The sequence below is a fragment of the Salvia miltiorrhiza genome, chromosome 2 (genome assembly GCF_028751815.1).
Source record: "Salvia miltiorrhiza cultivar Shanhuang (shh) chromosome 2, IMPLAD_Smil_shh, whole genome shotgun sequence".
NCBI classification, from domain to species: domain Eukaryota; kingdom Viridiplantae; phylum Streptophyta; class Magnoliopsida; order Lamiales; family Lamiaceae; genus Salvia; species Salvia miltiorrhiza.
This window is the reverse complement of record NC_080388.1, coordinates 44,634,063-44,657,023: the sequence shown is the minus strand read 5'-3', so window position 1 is coordinate 44,657,023 and position 22,961 is coordinate 44,634,063. Positions and strand designations below refer to the sequence as shown.

The following is a 22,961-nucleotide window of genomic DNA, read 5'->3' as shown; positions in this document are numbered from 1 at the left end:
AAAGAACCACCAACGCATACAACTGCTCATATTCCTCTTTATGTGCATACAACTTGTGTATAAACTCGTTTTAAACATTGATGTTCGAAAGGCTGAATTTACAAGTGAGGTGTTTATATGCAGTGTGGTTAATTGAAGAACAATTAAAGATCTTGACTTTTTACATGGACATATAGAGATAATTACTTCCTGACTATGTATGAATTTTGCTCAAATCATCTATGCTATGACTGAATTTGGGGCTGAGCCGTGTTCTGCATACGTGAGTGATGGAATCAGGGGGCGGCAGCCGCTGCGGCTGCCGGCGGCGGAGCCACAGGGTGGTCTCTGTTCTGCCAAGAGAGAAAGAGAGGAAGGATTTCAGATTTTTTTTTAAATGAAGAAGGTGGTGGGAGAAAATGGAAAGGAGAGAAAGGAAATTAGGGTTACCTGTTTTCAGACGGCGGTCGGCGGCGGAGCCATTGTGGCTCGTCGTCGTCGGCGGCGGCGGTAACGTGATAGCCGTGACGTCGCCGTTGCTCCGATTCAGCCAAATCGGAAGAGAGAGAGAGGAGTTTTCAGTTTTAATTTAAAAGGGGGAAGAAGATGAGGAAAGTAGAGAGGGAGTTAGGTTTTACCTGGTTCACGGCGGCGGCACCGCGGTGGTTGCTTCGCCGGAGGCCGAGAGAGGGAAAGGGAGAACAGGGACAGCGGTGGCGCACCGCGGTGGTTGCGTCTGCCGCCTTGTCTCGGCAATCTAGAGAGAGAGAGAGAGATGAACGATTGAGAGAGGAATGAGAGAGAGGGTTCAGAGAGACGGGATGCCCAGAGAGGGAGAGCTGAGCCGCTCGCCGGCGGCGACGGCGCCGTTGAACGGCAGCGGCGGCGGAGGACAATTCGTCCGAGAGAGAGAGAGAGTGTTGGGGAAGGAGGCTGATGTGTGTGTTTGAGTGTGTTTAGTGTGTGTTTTAATTAGGTTTAGAATTAAAAGTGGGCTTGGGCTTTTATTTAAGTTGATGGGCTTCTCTTATTAAAGAATTTGGGCTCGGCCCTTTTACCAAAAATCTGATAGACTTTTATTTAATGGACTTGGGCCTATTTTAAATTAATTGCTTGGGCCTTTATTAAATAAATTGAATGGATCTAATTTATCTAATTAATTTGGGCTTATATCCATTTAAATTATTTGAGCTCTTAATTATTAATTTAAATTGAGCTTGATTAATTTAATTATATATTAACCTTTAAATTAATTATTTAAATGGAGTCCTTTTATTTCAATTATTTATAAGCGGTCTTTAAAATAAAATATTTTTGAGTTAAACTCTTAATTGTTGAATTCTTTTCAAATGACTTATTAATATGGATTATTTGAAAAAGATTAAATTGTTTTATGATGAGAAAGCATGATCTATGATGATATAATTTGTCTAGATGTTATTATATGATTTGTTTTTAAATGACGGAATATTTGACTTGATGGCGTGAGTAGAACGAGTTAGGATTGATGCGCATGTTGATGTTCGAATAAATAGTTTCGAACCTAAATGCTAGTTATATGATAAATGTTTTGTGTTTAAGGTTTTGAACGAGATAAGATTAATATGGATGCTAGAACCCTAAAATCATTAAAGGAGATAGTTTAGTTTAGAGACCTATCTTCCTTTCTTACACGACTTTCTTCTCGAACTTATCGACTCTTCGTCAATAAAGGTCCAGACGGGAAGTGAAAGCTAAAGAATGAGGTAACTCTACGCCCCTAGTGGGAACGGAATGAGGTGGGCTTTCTTAAAACACGTATATAGAGATCCCCTGCACACAGGCCTCTTATACGAAATGAAATGATATAACTGTGATATTTCAAATGATGAATGATTATTATGAAATGAAATGTTTATGGAAATGATTAATTGATGAATGGTTCTTATGAAAGGAAAGGTAAATGTTTATGAAATGATTGTCTGCCAAAAATGTTTATGTTTTATGTATGTATCCTATCTGTGTTGGTTCGCCAACTATAAAGGAAATCGAATTCGGACCCTACGCTAGACGAAGGTTTGCTAGTAAGGGTTAACGTGTACACTCATGGAGACTGTGTGTCGCTTGCGACCGGTCTTGGCGTCCGTGGAAGGAGGCCTCCTTCCCGGCGCGTAAAAGGAACAGATATGGATCATATAGACTGAAAATGGGATGCGCATCCAACTTTATGAAATGAAAGAAAATGTTTAGTAAGCACGGGTCCTTCAAGTAAAACCCTGTGTGTTACTGTTGGCAGTACAATAAATTATATAAAATGTTATGTTTCCGGCATATGTTCACTGAGTATTTTTACTCAGCCCTGCATGTTGTTTTCCCTAATGTGCAGGTTGAGCGGGGTGATGGAATGGAGTGGAGTTGAGCGGATGTACCTTTTGACATAGAACAATAATGTAACCTTGAGTATACATCTTCATATGTATAACTCACACGTATTTCCGCTGCAAGATATTCTGATTATGTTAAGGTTTTTATTTTAAGTATGATACTCTTTTGTTGGTTAATCCACTTTGACGGGCCTTCCTGAACGAATGTCTTGTTTTTGCCCAAGTGATCAGTTATGATCCTAGTGTTATATAATAATTGTCTCTTTTCGTAAAATGTTTGATTGTTAAGTAAATGCCCCTTTCTTTCCCCGCTTCTTAAATCCCCTTCCCGAGTCATAACCCCGGTTAAACCATCCTTAGGGATTGCGGGCTGTGACAAGGATCTGCGGGGTCAATGATATTTTGGACCAAAATTATAAAAATGGTCATAAATTATGTTTTTTAGATGGGTGACCGACAATTCAACTTCATTTCTCAATATAGCTATTTGAATGCATATTCTCTTTTGAAAAAATGTATAATGTGAAGTTTACAATATAAATCAAATCAATACTCTATACATTATACATTAGATCATGAGAAGCATGCCGCTCCCAAGTTTAGCCGAAAACCCTAACCCTAGCAGAAAGTTTTGGTAGTTTGCCGTCGTTCATGGAGTCCGGTGGTCGGAATCAGCCAGGCTCTTCTGATCGGGGCGCTCTACTCTTGCCTCCGATTTCTAACAACTTTGTTTCGCCGCCCAAGTCTGCTCGCGATTATGGAAAGGATCCGACTCCTAACAACTTTGTTTCTCCGTCCAAGTCTGCTCACGTTTCTGGAAAGGAATCGAAAGATGATGGTTCGATTTTAGCCCAGGCAAGCCCTGATGAAAACATTGCTCACCAGGATAATGGTAACCCTAATGGGACGCTCACCAAGAGTCAGGCGAATACTCTTTCTTATGCGGATATTATGATGAACCGGCCACCGCGCAGGCCGGATGTTGCTGCCCATTGCTTCCATAACTATCGTCCAACGAAGGAGGGAGAGCACTTCTCGTTTAAAGTTCCACAAGACCTTTATGAGAAGGAGGTTGCCACCGAATTTGCCCATGCTTTGATTGGGCGACTCCTACTAAAAAAGGGGGAAAAACCTAAGCCTGCGATGTTAGTTAAGGCGGAACTGCAAAAGATTTGGAGAACTGATAAAGATTGGCGTATCATCCCTCTGGGGAAAGGATATTATACTATGGTTTTTAACTCTGCTGAAGACAAGATGAAAGTGAAAGTCAAGCATGTTTGGGAACTGGGGTCAGGTCATATTCGTCTCCGGGATTGGACTAAAAATTTTGATCCTTTCAAAGAGCATTCGGCTCTTGCAAATGTCTGGGTGCGTATCCATTATTTGCCTATCGAATACTGGCATGCAGAAATTCTTGCTGGTATAGGACGTTACGTTGGACATCCTTTAAAAATTGATGGAGCTTCTATTAGGAGAGATTTTGGTCAATATGCTCGGCTCCTCATTGAATTGGATATGTCGAAAACTCTTCCAACTACCCTTCTCATTGACAGCGGTTCGACTTCTTTTTTTGTTGAGTTTTCTTATGAGAACTTGCCTTATTATTGCTCTCGTTGTAAGATCACTGGTCATTCGATGGATAAGTGTCGTAAGGCCACTGCTAAGGAGGTTAACAAAGACACTCGGGCTAATGCGCAACAGGTTCAGCCTCATGTGGTTGGAGACAAAGCTTGGAAGAAGGTTGGTAATCCGAATACCACAAACTTAAATACTAGTGCTGAGCAGTCGACGGTGCTTCCTTCGCTGAATCGGAGTGAAGATTTACCCATGGAAAATACTTTTGAGGTGTTGGGAACAGAGGAAGTGGAGAATGTGGGTATGATGTCGGGACCTAATCAGCTTCAGGCTTGCTTAAAGCCAGTGCAGAATTCTGTTTTGGATACGGTAATCATCCAGGAAGCTTCAGAGAGCGGTGATTCTGAGCAGGAGGAGTTTGATGGGAAGGATGATACGGTGGAGGTGGAGGTTCCGTCGCAACATAGTGACAATATTGATTTGGAAAATGCAAGAAAAGCCCAGCGTTTGGAGCAAATTCTTGCGCTAGCTAATGAACCCATGGAGCAGCCACCTGTTACTGTTAAGAGAGGGAGGGGAAGACCAACTAAGCAAGAGCAAATGAACAGAGGGATTAAGGCTGATAGCATTAAGGGACGTCTCAGGAAGCAAACCGATACTGGGCAACAAATACGGGACTTTGTTATTGGTTCGAATGATAATCCAAGTATTAATGCTATGGAGAATATGGCTAACAAGAGTTGGGCGGCGGAAGTTGAGCGGGAAGAGGCTCAACGTCTCTCTTCTGTCTAATATGAATATTATTGTCTGGAACGTCCGTGGGCTTACGGATGAATCTAGACGGATCTTAAAGGAACATTCTCGTTCCTTTAATCCTATTATTATTGGTATTGTGGAACCAAAAGTTGATTTCAGCAAAGTCCCCACTAATTATTGAACTTCTATCAATATGATTGGCCGACATCAGAATTCTCGGCAACAGATGTGCTCTAACATCTGGTTTCTAGCTCACCCGTCTGTGGTTACAAATGTGGTCTGGTCGTCGAATCAAACGGTTATTGTTGATTGCGTTTGGAATGCCTCTTCTTTCCGTATTGCGGTTGTTCATGGTTCTAATTGTCTGATTGAACGTCGGCAACTTTGGATTGACCTTCTTCATCATTCTGATGGAGCTACCTTGTTCATGGGGGATTTTAATGCTGTAAAAGGGGCGCATGAGCGTTACAGCTTGGTTAGTCCTAATCGTCAGGCTTGTAGGGAGTTCTGTGAGTTTATTCAAGCCACTCGTTTTATTGAGTCGCCTACCTCTGGTCTCAAGTTCACATGGTCTGGTCGTCGTTTTCTCCCCACGCATGTGGAGTCTCTGTTGGATAGAACGCTTGTCTCTGACTCTTTTGCGCAGAATTGGGCCTCCATTAATACTCACGCCCTGCCGCGGATTACTTCGGATCATTCGCCGCTTGTCTTTCAATGTATTGGCTCGGCTGTGAGACGGGGTAACAATTTTCGCTTTCTGTCCATGTGGACAACTCACAGCAGTTTCTTCGCGATGGTGGAGCATTCCTGGGGGCAGCAGATGGCGACGTCGTGTCCCATTTTCCGTGTGATGGCTAAGCTTAGGAGGCTTCGTACGGCTCTTAAGTCCTGGAACAAGGAGGTTTTTGGTAATGTGGATGTTGCGATACGCGAGCTGGGGAATAATTTAGCTGCGGTTCAGGAGAATATTTCGGTTTCGGGTTATACTGATGAACTTTTTAATGAAGAGATAGCTGCCCAAGCTAAGCTTAATATCATTCTTGCTCGTAAGGACGATTTTCTTCGTCAAAAAAGTAGGATTTCGTGGCTTCATGATGGTGACCGGAACTCTTCTTTCTTTCATAACATGATCAAGTTTAAAAAGCATCGTCTAAATATTGGTCATTTGAAGATTGATGGTATTGTTACTACGGATTCGGGCTGCATTGAGAGACATATCATTGGACCGAAATCTCTGCTGCGGTTCATGGTATGGAGCCTTCGAGCGCTCCGGGTCCGGATGGGTTCACGGGGGTTTTCTTTCGCTCTTGTTGGCAGATTGTGAAGAGGGACGTCGTTACTGCGGTGCGTGCCTTTTTTCGGAAGTCTTATCTGCCGAACGGGTGCAACGCCAGTACTTTAATTCTTATCCCCAAAAAAGAGGAGGTGGTTACTGTTGCTGATCTTCGGCCGATCATATTATCCAATTTTTTCTTCAAAATTATCTCTAAGATCCTCGCTTCTAGGCTGAGTGGAGTGGCTGCCGGGTGTGTCTCGAATAACCAATTTGGGTTTATTACTGGGCGTTCGATTCATGATTGTATTATGCTGGGATCGGAAGGGTTCAATTGTATGAAAAGGGTTAACAAAGGCTCCAACATGGCATGTAAAATTGATATTCGGAAAGCCTTTGATACTATGAGCTGGAGTTTCATTCTTCAGGCTCTTCGGGTTTTCGGGTTCCATGAGAAGTTTGTTAATTGGATCTCTATTATCTTTCACTCGGCGAGAATTTCGATCTTATATAATGGCCAGTTAAGTGGGTACTTTAGCTGTTCGCGTGGTGTTAGACAAGGAGACCCCCTATCTCCTATTTTGTTCGGGATTGCTGAGGATGTTTTAAGCCATCTCATTACGAACTGTGTGAGTTCGGGTCACTTAGCTCCGATGGGGTTCAGTCGCGCTACTAATTTTCCTACTCATCTTCTGTATGCGGATGATATTATCATTTTTTGCAAAGCTTCAGTTCGCAATGCAAAGAAAATTGAGGAGATCTTGCACTACTATGGCGAAATATCTGGGCAACTTTGTAACCATGAAAAGTCGAGTTTATTTCTTGGACCGGGTGTCTCTAGACAGATGGGCGGGTCGATTCAGAGGGAATTACAGTTTACTCGTGGTTGTCTCCCGGTTACTTATCTCGGTGCTCCCTTATTCGTGGGAAGACCTAAAGCTTGTTACTTTATGAGTATCAAAGATAAGATCGTTAGCAAGTTCGACAACTGGCAGGGGCTTCAATTGTCAATGGCGGGCAGGTTGTGCCTGGTGAAGTCGGTCATTCAGAGCTCGATTGTACATTCGATGATGGTCTTCCGTTGGCCTAAATCTCTCCTTTTGGATCTGGATAGGAAATGCAGAAACTTCATCTGGACTGGTAGAGTGGATAAAAGTGGAACTTGTACGGTGAATTGGAGTCGTTGCTGTACGTTGAAAGAGGAAGGTGGATTGGGCATTCGCTCCTTTGTTACGATGAACAAGTCGTTTCTTATGAAGGTGGCCTGGAAAGTTATAAAAGGGCAAGATTGGGCGCATAGGATTATGCGCAGCCGTTACTTGGATGGGTTTGGTAATGCCAAAGCGAATGTGGCTGCGTCCTCGGTTTGGCTCGGGCTTAGGCAAGAGGTTCCTAGTCTCGTCAGGGACTCTTACTCTTACATCGGAAAAGGAGACTCAACGTACTTCTGGACGGACAATTGGCTTGGTTATAAGCTTGTTGATAGGCTTGGCGTTCCCCACTACATACATGATCTGCTCAAGTTTTCGGTGGCGGATTATTTTTATGACGGCGTGTGGCACTTTGCCGCCAGTTTTGTAGATCGTTACCCGGATATTGTTCGTGATATTTGTACGCTCCCTATTGGGTTAGAGGGAGACGTGAGATACTGGAAACATTCGTTGAAAGGTGAGGTGTCTGCTGCCTTGGCTTTCAAAGAGCATGGTCATAATTTCCCGAAAGTCTCTTGGGGACGTTGGCTTTGGGAGAGATATATTCCAGTTAGAAGATCCATTACTTGCTGGAGAATTATTCATCGGCGTTTGCCGTCGCTTGACAATCTCATTCGTCGTGGCTTAATCATGCCTAATTTCTGTTATATTTGTCGGCGGGATGCGGAGTCTATTGATCACATTTTCTGGGCTTGTGGTCGGGTGAAAGAAATTTGGAGCTCCTTTCTTGCTTGGTTTGGCGTGGATTACCTTATTGAGAGTGTGGATCTCCATTCTTTTTTAGTGGATGCTTGGAACCTGAGTTTTAGTCCACAAATTACTAGTTTTTGGAAGGCGGGGATCGTGACGCTGGTGTGGAAGATTTGGCAAGACCGGAACAAGATTGTGTTTGATGACGGCTGTTTTCATGGACCTGGTATTCTGAAATTTATTAAGGTTTATTTCAAAGAAATGGAAGCTCACTTCACCCGGCTGGGTCATGCTTCAAGTGCTTGGCAAGATTATGTTATTACTCGTGCCATTGGTGTTCGATCTCGGATCGCCCCACCTCCGGAGTTGGTAAACGTCTACTGGTGGCCCCCCTTTGGCGATTGGATGAAGGTTAATACTGACGGGTCTGCTCTTGGGACCCCTGGGTTGATTTGCGCAGGAGGTGTGTTCCGTGACAGCTGGGGACAGGTTCGCGGCTGCTTTCATGAGAAGGGGGGGCAGGGCTTCGCTTTTGAAGCTGAGCTTCTCGCTGTGATCTCGGCCATTTCCATTGCGCATGAACGAGGTTGGTTGAAGCTGTGGATTGAAGCTGACTCTACATATGTGGTTAATCTTTTGGATCGTAAATCCGAGGAAGTGCCCTGGCGTTTTGTGGCTCATTGGAAGCGCACTCTTAGGTTACTTCATTCTTTTCAATTGCAAGTTACTCATATTTTCCGGGAGGGTAATGTGGTGGCGGATTTAATGGCAAATCATAATAGGGAGGAAGGGTGGTGGCCCTATGGTATAGATGAGATCAAGCATGCTTCGGCTAGGGATATGGCCTGTCACAGCTACGTCCGAATCAAGTAGCATGCTGTTCCTGATCAGGTCGCTGCTGTCGCTGTGCGTGTGTGGGTTGGGGATCTGCCCTGGCAGCGCGCGAGCTGCGTGGCGCCAGGTTGCTGTTGCTGTTTCTTTCGTGGGTGGGGCGGTTGTGTTGACTGCGCAGGGGTTGTCTCGTGGGCTTGGATGCTTGCTGCGTGGGAGTTGCGAGGATGGTGCTGGGCTGTGCATGTTGGAGCAGAGGCTTTGGGTTCCTTTTTGCATGGCCTTTTGGTGCTTTTTGGTTTTCGGGGCTAAGGAGAGACCGGGGTGCTTGGGGGCAATGGTTAGGCCGGCGTCCTTGAAGTACCCTTGCCGATCTCCGGCCTTCTTTTTGCCTTTTCTGGTGTTACGGGCACTCTTTTTCCTTTCTATAAGGTTTTAATGAGGCCCGGCCCTTAGTTTGCTTCTTTGTGCTCTCAAGGGTCCGTTTTTCTTTTTTTTTTTTTTTTTTATATATCAATCGCAATTTCATCAAATCAATACTCTCTTTCTTTTCATTTAACCAATTTTTTTCCCTTTTCTTTTTCTTATCTTTTTTTTCTTTCCTAAAAATCGTGCACTTTAGTTAATAAAATATTTGATATGTAATTTTCGAGTCTCCATTGAGACGGATAATCAATTATTTTGATAAATTATATTTATATATATAGATATATTTGGATAGTTAACATGTATCGCTGTACATTTTTGTTATGAGAACAATAGTAAAATCGTTATTTATAAATTTTATTGTTTTTTCTATATTTTTATGTACTTTTGATTTTTGTGTTTTTCAAAAGAAAAATAATTAGATATTGAGTTTTGTGTGTTTATATTGGTTCATTTTATAAATCTTTAGATTTTAAAAAAATAATATTTAATAGTAAAATTTGTATTAATCGTCATTATCAAATAATTTTTATATTTCACAGATAATGATAAATATATGTTTACATATTCAAAATTATATTCAATTAAATTTTATAAAATTTGATTTTTTAGGAAAAAATTAAAATTATATACGTAATTAAATAAGTATGTTTCAGGATAACACTTAAATTAATCTAAATATTTTATTCTAATTTTGTTGGAGTTCATTTTTCGGTATATAACACTTACTTTATTTTTTATTAGTATTTTTAAAAGTTGTAATAATATGATTTGTTTTCCTACTGGCCAATTTAAACTTCACTAATAAGAAAACATAGTTAAGTAATGAGCTTAGAAAAAATAATTTTATGCACGATTAGTTCAATTTTTTTAAAAGGACATATTTTAATTTGAACATGTTTTTACTCATCCCCTTCAACATTAATGATGTGTTTCTTCTATTATTTATGAAAAAAATGGTTTTCTTCATATAGGAGAAAAATTAAAAATGATACTTTAGAAAGAAAAAAATCATAACTCAACTATGTTATGCCATTATGAAAATCTTTACAGTACATATTTTTCATAAAAACTAAGTGATTTGAAGTCACGTAAACATTGAACGTATAAATATAACACCTAAGTATTATATCTGGTTAACATTTAAATATAATTTTTTTGTATTTATCTGAATATTGTTTATAAAATATTTAAATTGTTTAATAACAATAGTTATCATTACATTTTATATAAAATAAAAAATTTATGTTTTTCAGAGTCAAGTTCTTTATTGAGTAATTGATGTGGATTACTTTATTTATTTTAAAAATTCAAATTGAAGTATATGTGAATTTTTTCAAAAATAATATTTGAAATATAAAATTATTACATATAAATATAGATTAAAAAAGGGATAATTGCGTGAAAATACACAAACTTTGCCAAAAATCCATATTTAACGCGAAGTTTGGATTTTACATTTTAATACACCAACTTTAGTTGTTGTACAAATTTGACACGACTTAATTCTTAAAAATTCAAAAAACAACCCCTTTTTGTAAATAATTATACAAAGACCCACTTATGTTATTATTTGGGACATTTAAACCAAAACAAGATATTTCCTTATGATGTTTTATTTTAATCTTTGATCCGCTCCTAAAATGGTTTAAAAGAAAACATCATAAGGAAATATCTTGTTTTGGTTTAAATGTCCCAAATTATAACATAAGTGGGTCTTTGTATAATTATTTACAAAAATGGGTTGTTTTTTGAATTTTTAAGAATTAAGTCGTGTCAAATTTGGACAACAACGAAAGTTGGTGTATTAAAATGTAAAATCCTAACTTCGTGTCAAATATGGATTTTTGGCAAAGTTTGTGTATTTAGGTGCAATTTTCCCATTAAAAAAAATCTGAAATACATATAAATTTTATGTGGAATTTTTTAACAACAAATCCTCCTACTTTTTGCACTTATATATACTGTATATATAATAAAATAACATTACTAAAATTTAAAAAAAAAATTAAAAAAAAAATAGGAGGCCCAAAGGTGGCTCCGTATCACTTGCTGAACTAATTTGATTATTCATGTTTATATTGATTAATTTGTTTGTTAATTAAGTTTTAAATAATAAAATATTTGGATTTGTTAATGTAATGTTCCATCAAAAATCGTAAAAAAAATACGTAAGGTTAATTATATATATAAAAAAGAAGAATCTTCTGTTATTAGGAGAATATTATAAAATCAAATTTCAAAATTTCAATATATCTTTTCCTTAATTATTGCTAAGGCTAGTTATGTAAACTGCTAATTGCATTAATTATCGATTTTTTAATTAGATTACAAATTGACAAATTTACCCCAATTATGTATATACATATTATGTAAATTTATCACTACTCTTTTTAAAAATATACTCCCTCCGTCCAACGAATCTTTTTCCTTTTTGGATCGTCCCATGAATCTTGACACGTTTCCTTTTTGGGTAATAATTAGAAAAAAATAGGGGGTCTTAATTGTGCTTAAGTTAATCTAATAAATGCATTAAAAAAACAAGTCTAATTACCTAATCACTTTTCTACTTTATTACCTACACACTTAACACACTAATATACAACTCCTTAATTCCCGTGCCGAACCTAAACGTGTCAAGACTCGCGGAACGGAGAGAGTAGTATAATATTAATATATAGTATAAAAGAAATATGAGAGATAGCATAATATATTATTTTAATGATTGCAGCATTCAAGCTAATTGCTTAATATTTTTTACGACGATTTGTTATATTAATTTGTTAAATTTGTAGTATTATTTTTGTTATGTTTTTATTTCTTAGTTAATTTTCAATGCTGGATTTTTGTCAATCCTCAAGTTAAAGTAAGATTGTGAACTATTAGTGATGGAAGTTAGTTTATTTTTGTAGAAAGTGAAACAATTTCTTGAAAAGATACATAGATGTAGCTTATATTATTATTAAATTGAGGTTTATTATAAAAGAAAAAGAAAAAAATCCCTTGAGAGCACAAAACGCAGACTAAGGGCACGAAACTCGAAAAGAGATCGTTAAGCTAAGAATCCTGAAGACACTAGCAATCCCATAACTCAGGATAGTCGTCCATCTCATCTGACCAACGTCTATGTACTATATTATTCATTGCCCTCATGCTATCATTATTGCTACAATCAACTACAAAGTCCCTCGGCTTGTAGCTCATTTCCCCCGCATTCCTGAGACGACCTTTTATGCTATCTTCCGGAACCGCTTGCATCGGCTCCTTTCCCATGCCCTTTCCCGTGCCCTTTGGGCGGCCACGTCCCCGCTTGGTCGTCTTGTCCGAGAGCATTTGCATCCCCTGATTAACCTGCTCTTCTAACCGACTAATGCGACTAGCAATATTGTCCGGGCCAAGAGCGGACAAATCCTTGTTACCTTCATGCGAAACACCCCCTCTTTTGTCCAAAGTTGGGTCACGTTCGAGATAAACAACTGTGTCGTCAATAATCGGGCTGTTCAAACCCGCGCCATCTGTAGCCTCCATCTCCAAAGTTTCCTCCACATCCGAGTCCTCCTCGTTAATGACCAAGTCACTATCTTTAATAATCACATCTTTAACCCCCTGAACCGGAACCAGGATTTTTTCCAACAAATACGGGCCAGATAAATGAACCCCGAAAGACGTTCCAGAAATAGGATCAACGCCCATATCCAAAACAGTCTCCGCATTATTCTCCACGTCAAGAGCCTGAAATGCGTTCCGCGTCTCAACAGCCTCTTTCTCAAGAACCTGAACCACAATCTATTTTTTTACAGCCTGTTCGGTAACCTTTGACCAAGCCGCAGCAGGTTTAGCAGCCATGTGAGCTTTAGGCTTAACCTTCTTGCTCTTGTTTTCATTATCAGTAGCAGACTCGATCAGAGCTTCTTTACTGTCCTGGCTGTCCTTCCGCTTAAGCTTTGTACACTTTTCCACCTGATCTCCAGTGATGCGGCAATTCGAGCAAAAGAAAGGCAATTGTTCATAGCTAAACTCGACATAGAAAGGATGTTCACAATCTATAAGCATCGATTCCTGCAATGGCTGAGCGAGATCCACTTCAATTAGCACACGAATGAAATGGCCGACCTCTCCATGAGCTGATACACCATCAATTTTGATTGGAAAACCAATAATTCTCGCAATTGCTGTTATTACCTCAGGATCCCAAAACTCATTCGGAAGGTAATAAATTCGAACCCAAACTTGACATATAGAAGAGACTTCCTTGTAGGGATTGAAACATGGAACCCAATCGCGGAGGCGAATGGAACCCGCAGCCAGATCCCAAACAATTTTAGCTTTCGCAAGTTTTTTATCTTCAAGAGTAGAGAATTTCATGGTGAAAAAACCCTTACCCAGAGTGAGAAGCTTCCACTCTGATTGGATACCCCACAAATTGTTGAGTTCAAGCTTCAACTGATGTGTCGCCTGTGGCTTGCTTCCTTTCCGTAGTAATACCCTTCCAATAACAGAGAATTCGAATTCAGCAATACGTTTTTGATACATCTGTTTCGGAATGGTGAGAGAGAACCCATCGGCGAGTTTCTCAGCCTTAAGAGCTGAGAATTTATGCGCTGGTAAATCTGGAGGTCGATCAACCCGTTGCTGCATGATGAAGGCGTAGGAAACCCTACCCTCTGGTGGCGGCTGCTTTGTAAAGTTAGGCACCGAAGTTGTTCCTTCATACGGAATTGTAGAGGTAGTTCCAGATCCTGATGGATTATCCGAAAAACAAACCTCGACAAATTTTAAATTCCCCTGCTCCAAATCCCTCGGCTGTTGATAAAAGTTGTTTGAGATTTGTGGCAGGCGAAGGCTATCAGGTTTCTCAGGAAAGCCACGGGCTCCTGAAGCAGTCGGCGACAGAGAGGCAGCAGTCCTCTTTACGTTAGCGGAGCCGGAGAGCGGCGGCGGCGATTGACCATGGCTGATCTCCGACGAAAGATTATTGACCATGAATTTGGTGGTTGAGCGGCGACTTTCGTCTTCGGGCAATCAGCAGCAACGCCAATTGATCCAGCAGCAGATCCACCGGTGCAGACAGCAGCAGCGGCGACTTTCGTCTTCAGCAGCAGCAGCGAGGCGACCGGTGTTCCTTAGCAGATCCAGCGGCGACTTTCGTCTTCGGTGCAGAGCAGCAACGACGACTTTAGTCTTCGGCCAATCACCAACAGCGCCAATTGATCCAGCAGCAGATCCAGCAGCGGGCGACCGGTGTCCAGCAGCAGGTCTTCGGAGTTACTGCTCCGACAAGATCTGCTTCGTGGCGGCAGCGGGAGTTGGATCTGCGGCGAAGGACGAAGTAGGCGTGGCGAGTTGGCGAGGGCCGCGGCGCATCGAGAGGATCCAAGCAGGCGAAGGCCGGAGACGAGACACCGCTGATTCAGACCTCAGAAGAGAAGATCGTCATTTTCGTGGGACTTCTCTCGTCATAGATGTAGCTTATATACTTTCAACTTACTTGTTCTTTAATCAATGGAATAAAAACAATTATTTATTATAATAAGTAGTCGAGTTCTAGTCCTAATCCTATTATAATTATACTTGAATATAAAAATAAATTATATGAATATCGTTTAAATTTTTTTTGACTTAAATACTATTATTTCCGAACTTTCGTACAAATGCTCTCAAACTCCCATACAAATACTTGTCGGCTTCATGTTTAACGAATTTAGCCTTTCTTAATGGTAAATCATGGATCCGTCCTGATCAGGTAATCTCAAAATAGCCGCCATTTAAGTATAACTAGCATTTGCACCCCGTGCAATGCACGGGAAATATTTTTATATTTCTAAATTTATATAAAATTGATAACAACTCAATATCACATTTATACATATAATAAAAAAATTAACTTTAACTAATTAAATATATTTTATTGAATATTGAAAAAAAAAAGAATCCACAATAATAAAAAAAATTGATATTATGTAAATAAAAAAAATAAGTTAAAAAATTAAAAATTTAAACAATTAAAAAAATTATTCAAAAAAAATGAGAGGAGAGATAATTTTTAAAAATTTTAATTTTTAAATAAATATAAATTTTATATTATAAATAAAATATATCAAATTAAAGTTCTTATCACAATCTTTAATTTAATATGCATATTAAATATTTTATAATTAAACGAATTTCAAAAATTTTGAAAGGAACAAACAAAGAAATAAAAAGATAAAGAAAAAGAAAATAAAACCCTTTTTATAGATTCTAGAACTGTAAATAAACGTTTGTTAGAAATGTGAGTTAGTTGACTTAAATATTTTAATATTTTATTTTAAATTATGAATCGTAAAAAAAAGTTTACAAAATTAAAAAATAATGAAAAATGAATTAAAGAATAGATTTAGTAAAAAAAAGATGAGAGAGGAGAGAGAAATTTTTAAAATTTTAATATTTAAACTAATATAATTTTTACATTTTAAATCTTATATTTACATAAACTATATCAAATTAAAGCTCTTATCGTGATCTTTAATTTGATAGGCATATTGAATATTTTATAATTAATCGAATTTCATAATTTTAGAAATAAATAAAACAAAAAAATAAGAAGTTAAAGAAAAGAAAATGAAAAGAATAAATAGAGTTTATAAATAAATCTTCAATTTTGTCTTAACTACAAAATCGCCATTCAATTTTCAAATTGATTTGAAATCAATTTCTAATTGAAAACTTCTGTTTTAATATAGTATAGATTTCAAATGATTGAAGTAAAGTGAAATAATCTTTAGCATAGGAAAATGTAAATTCTTTTCAACTTCCTTTTTTACTGTAACTAGTATACGCCCATTCGTGCGATGCACGATGGACATTGAAATTAAGAGGTATTTAGATTAAAAAATTTAAGGAGGTTGGTAAATTTTAAATAAAAATATCCTTAAATTTTATGAAAAATATTTTAATACACATTCTTCATAAATTAGGGGATTCAAATATTATATGAAAATTTATTCACATGCCTAGTTTATATATGGATTGGTTATTGTGAAAATTATGTTTTTCGTAAGAATGTGAGAATACTGTATTGAATTTATAAAGTTAATGCATTTAAAAATATATAATTACCAAAAAAATTATTGTTAAATTAAATAAATATAAATCATATGTTCAATTCTACTTTTTTTTACAGGAAAAATAAATTACAAATCTATGAATTTATCTTTTTTTTTTTTCCTATTAGATTAAAGAATTCTAAAATAAACCAATATAAACTCCTACACCAAGTTGGATTTAAAAAATATATATTATAATTAAAACTCATGTAAAACTCAATTGTATATCATTAAATTTCATATTTTTATATATAACCAATATGAAATAATCTATTGAAGCAATCCAAACATACGACAAAACATATGAAAATAATTAAATGCACTATGGTCCTTATCTCTCTACACTAATAACAATAAATTAAAAAAAAATCTATAAGTATAACGCAAAAAGAAATTATGAAAAACTCAAGCAAGTTCAAAACATGAATATAGTGAAAATAAAATAAAATAAAAACTTGAAATAAAAGAGTAATAAAAATAATTGCAGTCTTGCATAATAAAATGTACATAATTTTCATGATTTCATAAAATATTTTATGCAAATAACAAAAAAGATGAAAACTAACTTCATTTATAAAATAAGAGAGAGAAAGAGATTAATTTAAAAAAAATTAATTTGAATATCTTCTTTTTAGTTTAAAGTTTTTTTATATACTATTATAAATTAAATTAAAGCTCATGTCATGATATTTAATTTGATATGCGTATTAAATTTTTTAATTAATTTAAATGTATAAATTTTAGGAAAAACAAAAATTCTAAATGTAAAAAAAAAATTAAAGAAAAGAAAACAAAAATTGAAAACTTGCAAAGAAAAAGAAAAAGAAAACGAAAAAGGAAAAGAGAGAGAGAGAGAGAGAGAGAGAGAGAGAGAGAGAGAGAGAGAGAGAGAGAGAGAGTGAGTGACGGACGGGTAGTTGGTTAGGAGTGAGAGAAATTGATTAAATTTAGAGAAAATGGGAAAGAGAAAATTTGGCGGTAAAAAGTTACCGTTATACTTATCTTTTATATTATACTCCCTCCGTCCACGAAAGAACTTCCTATCTTTCCTTTTTGGGACGTCCACAAAAGAACTTCCTACCTATTTTTGGACTATACCCCACCACTTATAATCCTCTTATTTTTCACTTTTCACAACTCTCAATACTAATTATAACACTTTTTCACCACTCCCAATACACTCAACTACCTTTTATTCACTCTCAATACACTCAACAATATTTTTTCTTAAAACTCGTGTCACTCCCTCCTAGGAAGTTCTTTCATGGACGGAGGGAGTATATAGATAAGAAAAGGAACAAAATTCAACTCCTCTAATCTCTTTCATTAATATCACCCTACCAAATTAAAGGGCTCATACCTATTGCATTTCTTTTCCCCTCCAACAATGATTGAACATTACTTTTAAAAACTTGCAAAACCATCTTTTATATATATATATATATGTGTGTGTGTGTGTGTGAGAGAGAGAGAGAGAGAGAGAGAGAGAGTTAGAGCATGTCCAATGCGGGAGGTGCCGTCCTGATGCGGCACGCTGTATTGGATCGTGCACTGGCCTGCTCCCGGCTCGTGTTTGGCGTCATGGGCGTGCCGGCTCGGTGGTGGAGGAAATGTATTCGTATGCGAGAATTAAAAAAAAATGAAAAAAATCGAAATTATGACCGTTCGGCCATTTTTTATTATTTTTATTTTTTAAAATTTGACGTTTTCAAATGGCTCTCCCCCTTCCCCCTTTATTATTTTACTTTCTTCTGTTTGTACCACTTATTTCTACTTCATTTCACATACCATTTTTCTTCCCAATCTCCATAATATTTCTTATCTCCAGCAAAATGTCTTCATCATCTTCCCAATCTTCCTCCTCATCAAGCGGCAATGAGCAACGTGCTGCACAATTCGCCCAAATTGTGTCACAATTTTATGAAACTACAAATATTGTTGGTCCACCAGAAAGCCCTCCTAAACGAAGGAGGCCGATGAAGAAACGTAAAGTCAGCGCACAACGTTCTACGATTATTTTTTTGCCCCTAATTTGGTTTACACTGATTCCTTGTTCTAACGCCGTTTTCGTATATACAATGAGTTGTTTGAATTTGAAGAAGAGGTCACCGATGAAGCTTTAAGTAGCTCAGCCGCATCTCGTCCTCACATCGGGGTTCCGTTGGAATTTCGAGCATATGTGGCTCAACAATTCTACATGCGAGAGGCAAAAAACAAGTCGTCCGATATTCTTCGTCCTTGCAAAAGGCGCATGGCATACACAAGCCGAGCCTCCTCTGGAAGCCCCAGAAACCACCCCAGCTTCTCCACCTTATACACAAGTAGCTCGCCCACGTCGAATTTTTCCTCAAGTTATAGCCCGAGTATCTAACTTACCTGTTCAAATACCTCTTCCGAGCTTTGCTCAAGTCAAGTTCATAGCCAATATGATTGGCCAAGTTCTCAAGCCGCTTATCGGTGTTACTGCTAATCTCCCCAAGCAACTCATAAATACCACCCATGTCATCACTAGACTTACGCTTTCGACCATGACCTCTAAGAGCATTCACAATGGAGAGCCAAGGTGGGCTCTTAAATGTGGTCTCCACCATTTAAGAGCCCACTCTCTACAATAGGAGAGTCCACCCTTGGCTCTCTATAATTAATATTTTCATTTCCCATTTAATTTTATTCTTATTTTTTTATTAAAATTTACATTAAATCTAACAACTCAAATTTCATTAAATTTAAAAATTAACCCTAAATTTATTGAAAATTAAAATTACAATACAATTAAATAAAGTCCTAAATTACTTAAAATTAAAAAAACATACAAAAGAAACCTAGAATCTATAGGAGATTGTTGTGTTGCTTGATTTTTTTCACCTTAGCCAAGTGAAACGCCAACTCGTCGGGATTCATTTGAGAGGTGTCTCTACTCATCAAGATGCTATCGGCGATGTCGTGTTGAGTTTGGGAGAATTGGCCCATGACCTTGACCATCTCCGCCATGTACCCGAGAGCTCGAGCATTGTCTTCGGATCTCTCGGCCTTCTTCTTGCCTTTTCCTTTGTCTCTCTTCGCCGCCTTTTGGCCTTGGGGCCTTATGGAGATACTTTGGTCGCTAGAAGTATTTGTGTCGTGACCGTCTGAGTCCTTCGAGCGTTTATCGGAGTGGACATCCTCGCCAATGCTCGCGAATCTTCTAGATTCGCGCAGTACCTTCCATGCATATGGATACTTAAACGCCGAACGATACTCGGCAATCCACATTTTTCTGCTTGCTCGATGATTTGCTCATCACTCATGCCGGATGCCCAATTCTCCCGGCATTTTTTGTATATGCCCTCCCACAACTTCACTTCCTTTGCCACGCGTTGAAAGTGCGACTTGAGTTGCTTGATGTCGCGTGGAATGGTATCTTGGGGTCGTTGAGCATTGTATTTCTTCATAATGGCACCCCAATACTGAGCTCCTTTCTGGTCAGTACCCACCACGGAGTCGTTTGTGTGCTCGAGATATAAACGACACACGAGTATCGTTTCCGTCGGAGTGTGGTGACCTCGTTGTTTGGGAGGCATAGATGTTATATATGTTTCGAAAGAGTGTTATTCTCTTTGATATGTTTGTCAATTGTCAGTTGGACGGTTGCATAATTAAAATTACTTTTAAATCGAATTTGGCATGAGTAAAAATATACAAATTTTAAACAAGTGCATAAATTATATAATTTTTTATTATTCATACTATTTATTGTTAACACGCACACATAAGATGTTCAGGAATCCACATTTATTTTTTGCGGAAGACTTCACTAATTGAAGAATTTAAACAAAAGATTATCTACATGCTTATGTGAAATTTTCTCTATTTATTAATTTTTTATTATTTATTATTTATTGTTAATTTTTATTTTGAAATGTTATGAGTTTTTATTGAGATAGATAACTAATTGTCGTACCAACTTATATTTGATTCTTTAGATATTTAATAAATTTAAGTATATGATTATATTTGGATAATTAGCGGATATTACTATTATGAATTTAGAATGAAAGTAGTAAAATTATTGTTAATTGAGTTTTAAAATTAATATGAGTATATAAACGAAGTTCATAATCTGCAAATTATACGATTATCAAATTTATATTTAAAATTAGGGATAATTGCGTGAAAATACACAAACTTTGCCAAAAATCTATATTTGACGCGAAGTTAGGATTTTACATTTTAATACACCAATTTTCGTTGTTGTCCAAATTTGACACAACTTAATTCTTAAAAATTCAAAAAACAGCCCTTTTTTGTAAATAATTATACAAAGACCCACTTATGTTATAATTTGGGACATTTAAACCAAAACAAGATATTTCCTTATCATGTTTTCTTTTAATCTTTGATCCGCGCCTAAAATGGTTTAAAAGAAAACATCATAAGGAAATATCTTGTTTTGGTTTAAATGTCCCAAATTATAACATAAGTGGGTCTTTGTATAATTATTTACAAAAAGGGGTTGTTTTTGAATTTTTAAGAATTAAGTTGTGTCAAATTTGGACAACAACGAAAGTTGGTGTATTAAAATGTAAAATCCTAACTTCGCGTCAAATATGGATTTTTGGCAAAGTTTGTGTATTTAGGTGCAATTTTCCCTTAAAATTATTAACAAAATTTATATATAATAATTAATTTCCGTCGAATTTCCACGGATAACAAATTAGTTATCCTCGTAAATGATCGTGGATCAAATTGATCTCTCATAGAAGAGATTACAAACACAATCATTCCGAACTTTACGAAGCAAGCACTGTTAAAATATTTTAATAAACAATTCAAACATACTGTAAAATATAATTAACTTAGGAGACATTTTCAAACATGATGATCTTGGTCTAATTGGATTATATATAAAACAATGAATTGGAGTGGATGTAATTGGAATATTACCAATATCACGTTACGCATATTCCCTCCTACCACATTCCTAGTCAACCTTTGTAATAAAAAAGTACACTACAACCAAATAATAACTGTTAACCTCGTGGGGCTAGCATTAACAGCCTATTAAATACTACTATATGTTTTGGAATTATTCATGGTAGTAAATGTTCAATTTTTGACTTAAAATTAATTTACGCGACGATCAATTGCATTATGCGATTGAAATTTGAGGCAGCAATGAAAATTTGAATGGACTTTGAAAATTATGCTTTGAACAAAATTAATTTATCGATCGTACTCTCTCCGTTTCATTAAAAATAATATATAATCCATTTTGAATTATCCTATTGTAAATAATATTTTCTTCGTCCCATTTCACTTGATCTATTTTTTTTTTTTGACATAATTATTAAGAAAATTAAGATTGTAATGTAAAATAAAACATTATTACTCAGAAAGGAAACAGATCAAGTTGGATGGGACGATTCAAAAAGAAAATTAGGCCAAGTGGAGTGAGACGAAAGGAGTAGTATGTTTTCTAAATGACAAAAAATAATTCTTAAAAATGTATAGGCGTATTGATACAACTACTGGATCTGTACCGGGGGAGCCCAACATCTCAAACGAAGGAACAGCCCAATCGGGAGAAGGCCCAATTACTGATCGACGGCCCGTTCGCAACAAGAAGGTCCCTGGGCGCTTTCAAGACTTTGTTATGTAGCAGACGAAGGAGCACCTGGCCTTGGGGACCACCTTTCTGTTAGGAGCATCTTTCCGTTGTGTTTTCTGCATGTTTGTGTAGTGCCATTTTGGGCAAGTAGTCATTAAATAGCTGAATGCAGATGTACGTTGGAATTAATGAATGAACAAGTCTGCTGCTTAATTCCTTCTCTCTCTCTTTTCTTGGAGTTTTGGCTCACTCGAAGTAGTCTATATTGAATTATCTTATCATTGGTGCTTTCATTATTTTCTTCTCCTCCCATGGCAGACTCTGATATCTTGTCCGCAATCCACACCCTTCAAGCTCACATTGACTCACAAACATCCCACTGATCACTATTATTATAGCAACAAAAATTGCAACTAAACAGTATAATTGTAGCACATAAACAGCAAGCAGAGTATCGTATCCATATGAACTATTATAACGAATCACCTTAAGTAATCCTAACTAAACCCTAGTAATCACTACTAGAAAAACGCTCATAGATAACGGATTTTATCCGTTATCTATGAGCAAAAAAACCGTTGTGTATAGTGGTGTTATCTATTCTATACGTCATACACAACGGTTTCAAAACCGTTATGTATAGTAGCATAGATAACGGTACGATGCGTCATACATAACAGTACACATCCGTTATCTATAAAGGTTATACATAACGGTTTTTCACCGTTATGTATTAAGATTTTTCCGTTATGTATTAATTTTTTTTTAATTTTTTTTATCATAGTTAACAGTTTTTTGCACTTTTTATAACGGTTTTAACCGTTATCTTTGATAGAATACATAACGGTTTTTCACCGTTATGTATTAAGATTTTTCCGTTATGTATTAGAATTTTTTTTATTTTTTTTAATCATAGTTAACAGTTTTTTGCACTTTTTATAACGGTTTTAACCGTTATCTTTGATAGAATACATAACGGTTTTTTTGCACTTTTTATAACGATTTTTGCACTTTTTATAACGATTTTTACAGTTTTTATAACGATTTTAACCGTTATCTTTAATTAGAATACATAACGATTTTTTGAACCTTTTATAACAGTTTTTTGCACTTTATATAATTGTAGTATATTTTTAAATTTTGCAATTTTTATAAAACGACAAAATGATAAAATCAACAATAACA

The 22,961-nt window shown here is 36.8% G+C and overlaps 1 protein-coding gene across 1 annotated transcript; it reads left to right on the top strand.

Moving 5' to 3' along the window:
* The first annotated feature begins 4,899 nt into the window (after nt 1–4,899).
* LOC131009576 (uncharacterized) lies at nt 4,900–8,720 on the top strand. The gene is made up of 2 exons (XM_057936992.1): nt 4,900–5,922; nt 5,991–8,720. Exons 1-2 carry the CDS (start codon nt 4,900–4,902, stop codon nt 8,718–8,720), a joined length of 3,753 nt encoding a protein of 1,250 aa, XP_057792975.1.
* The last annotated feature ends 14,241 nt before the right edge of the window (nt 8,721–22,961 follow it).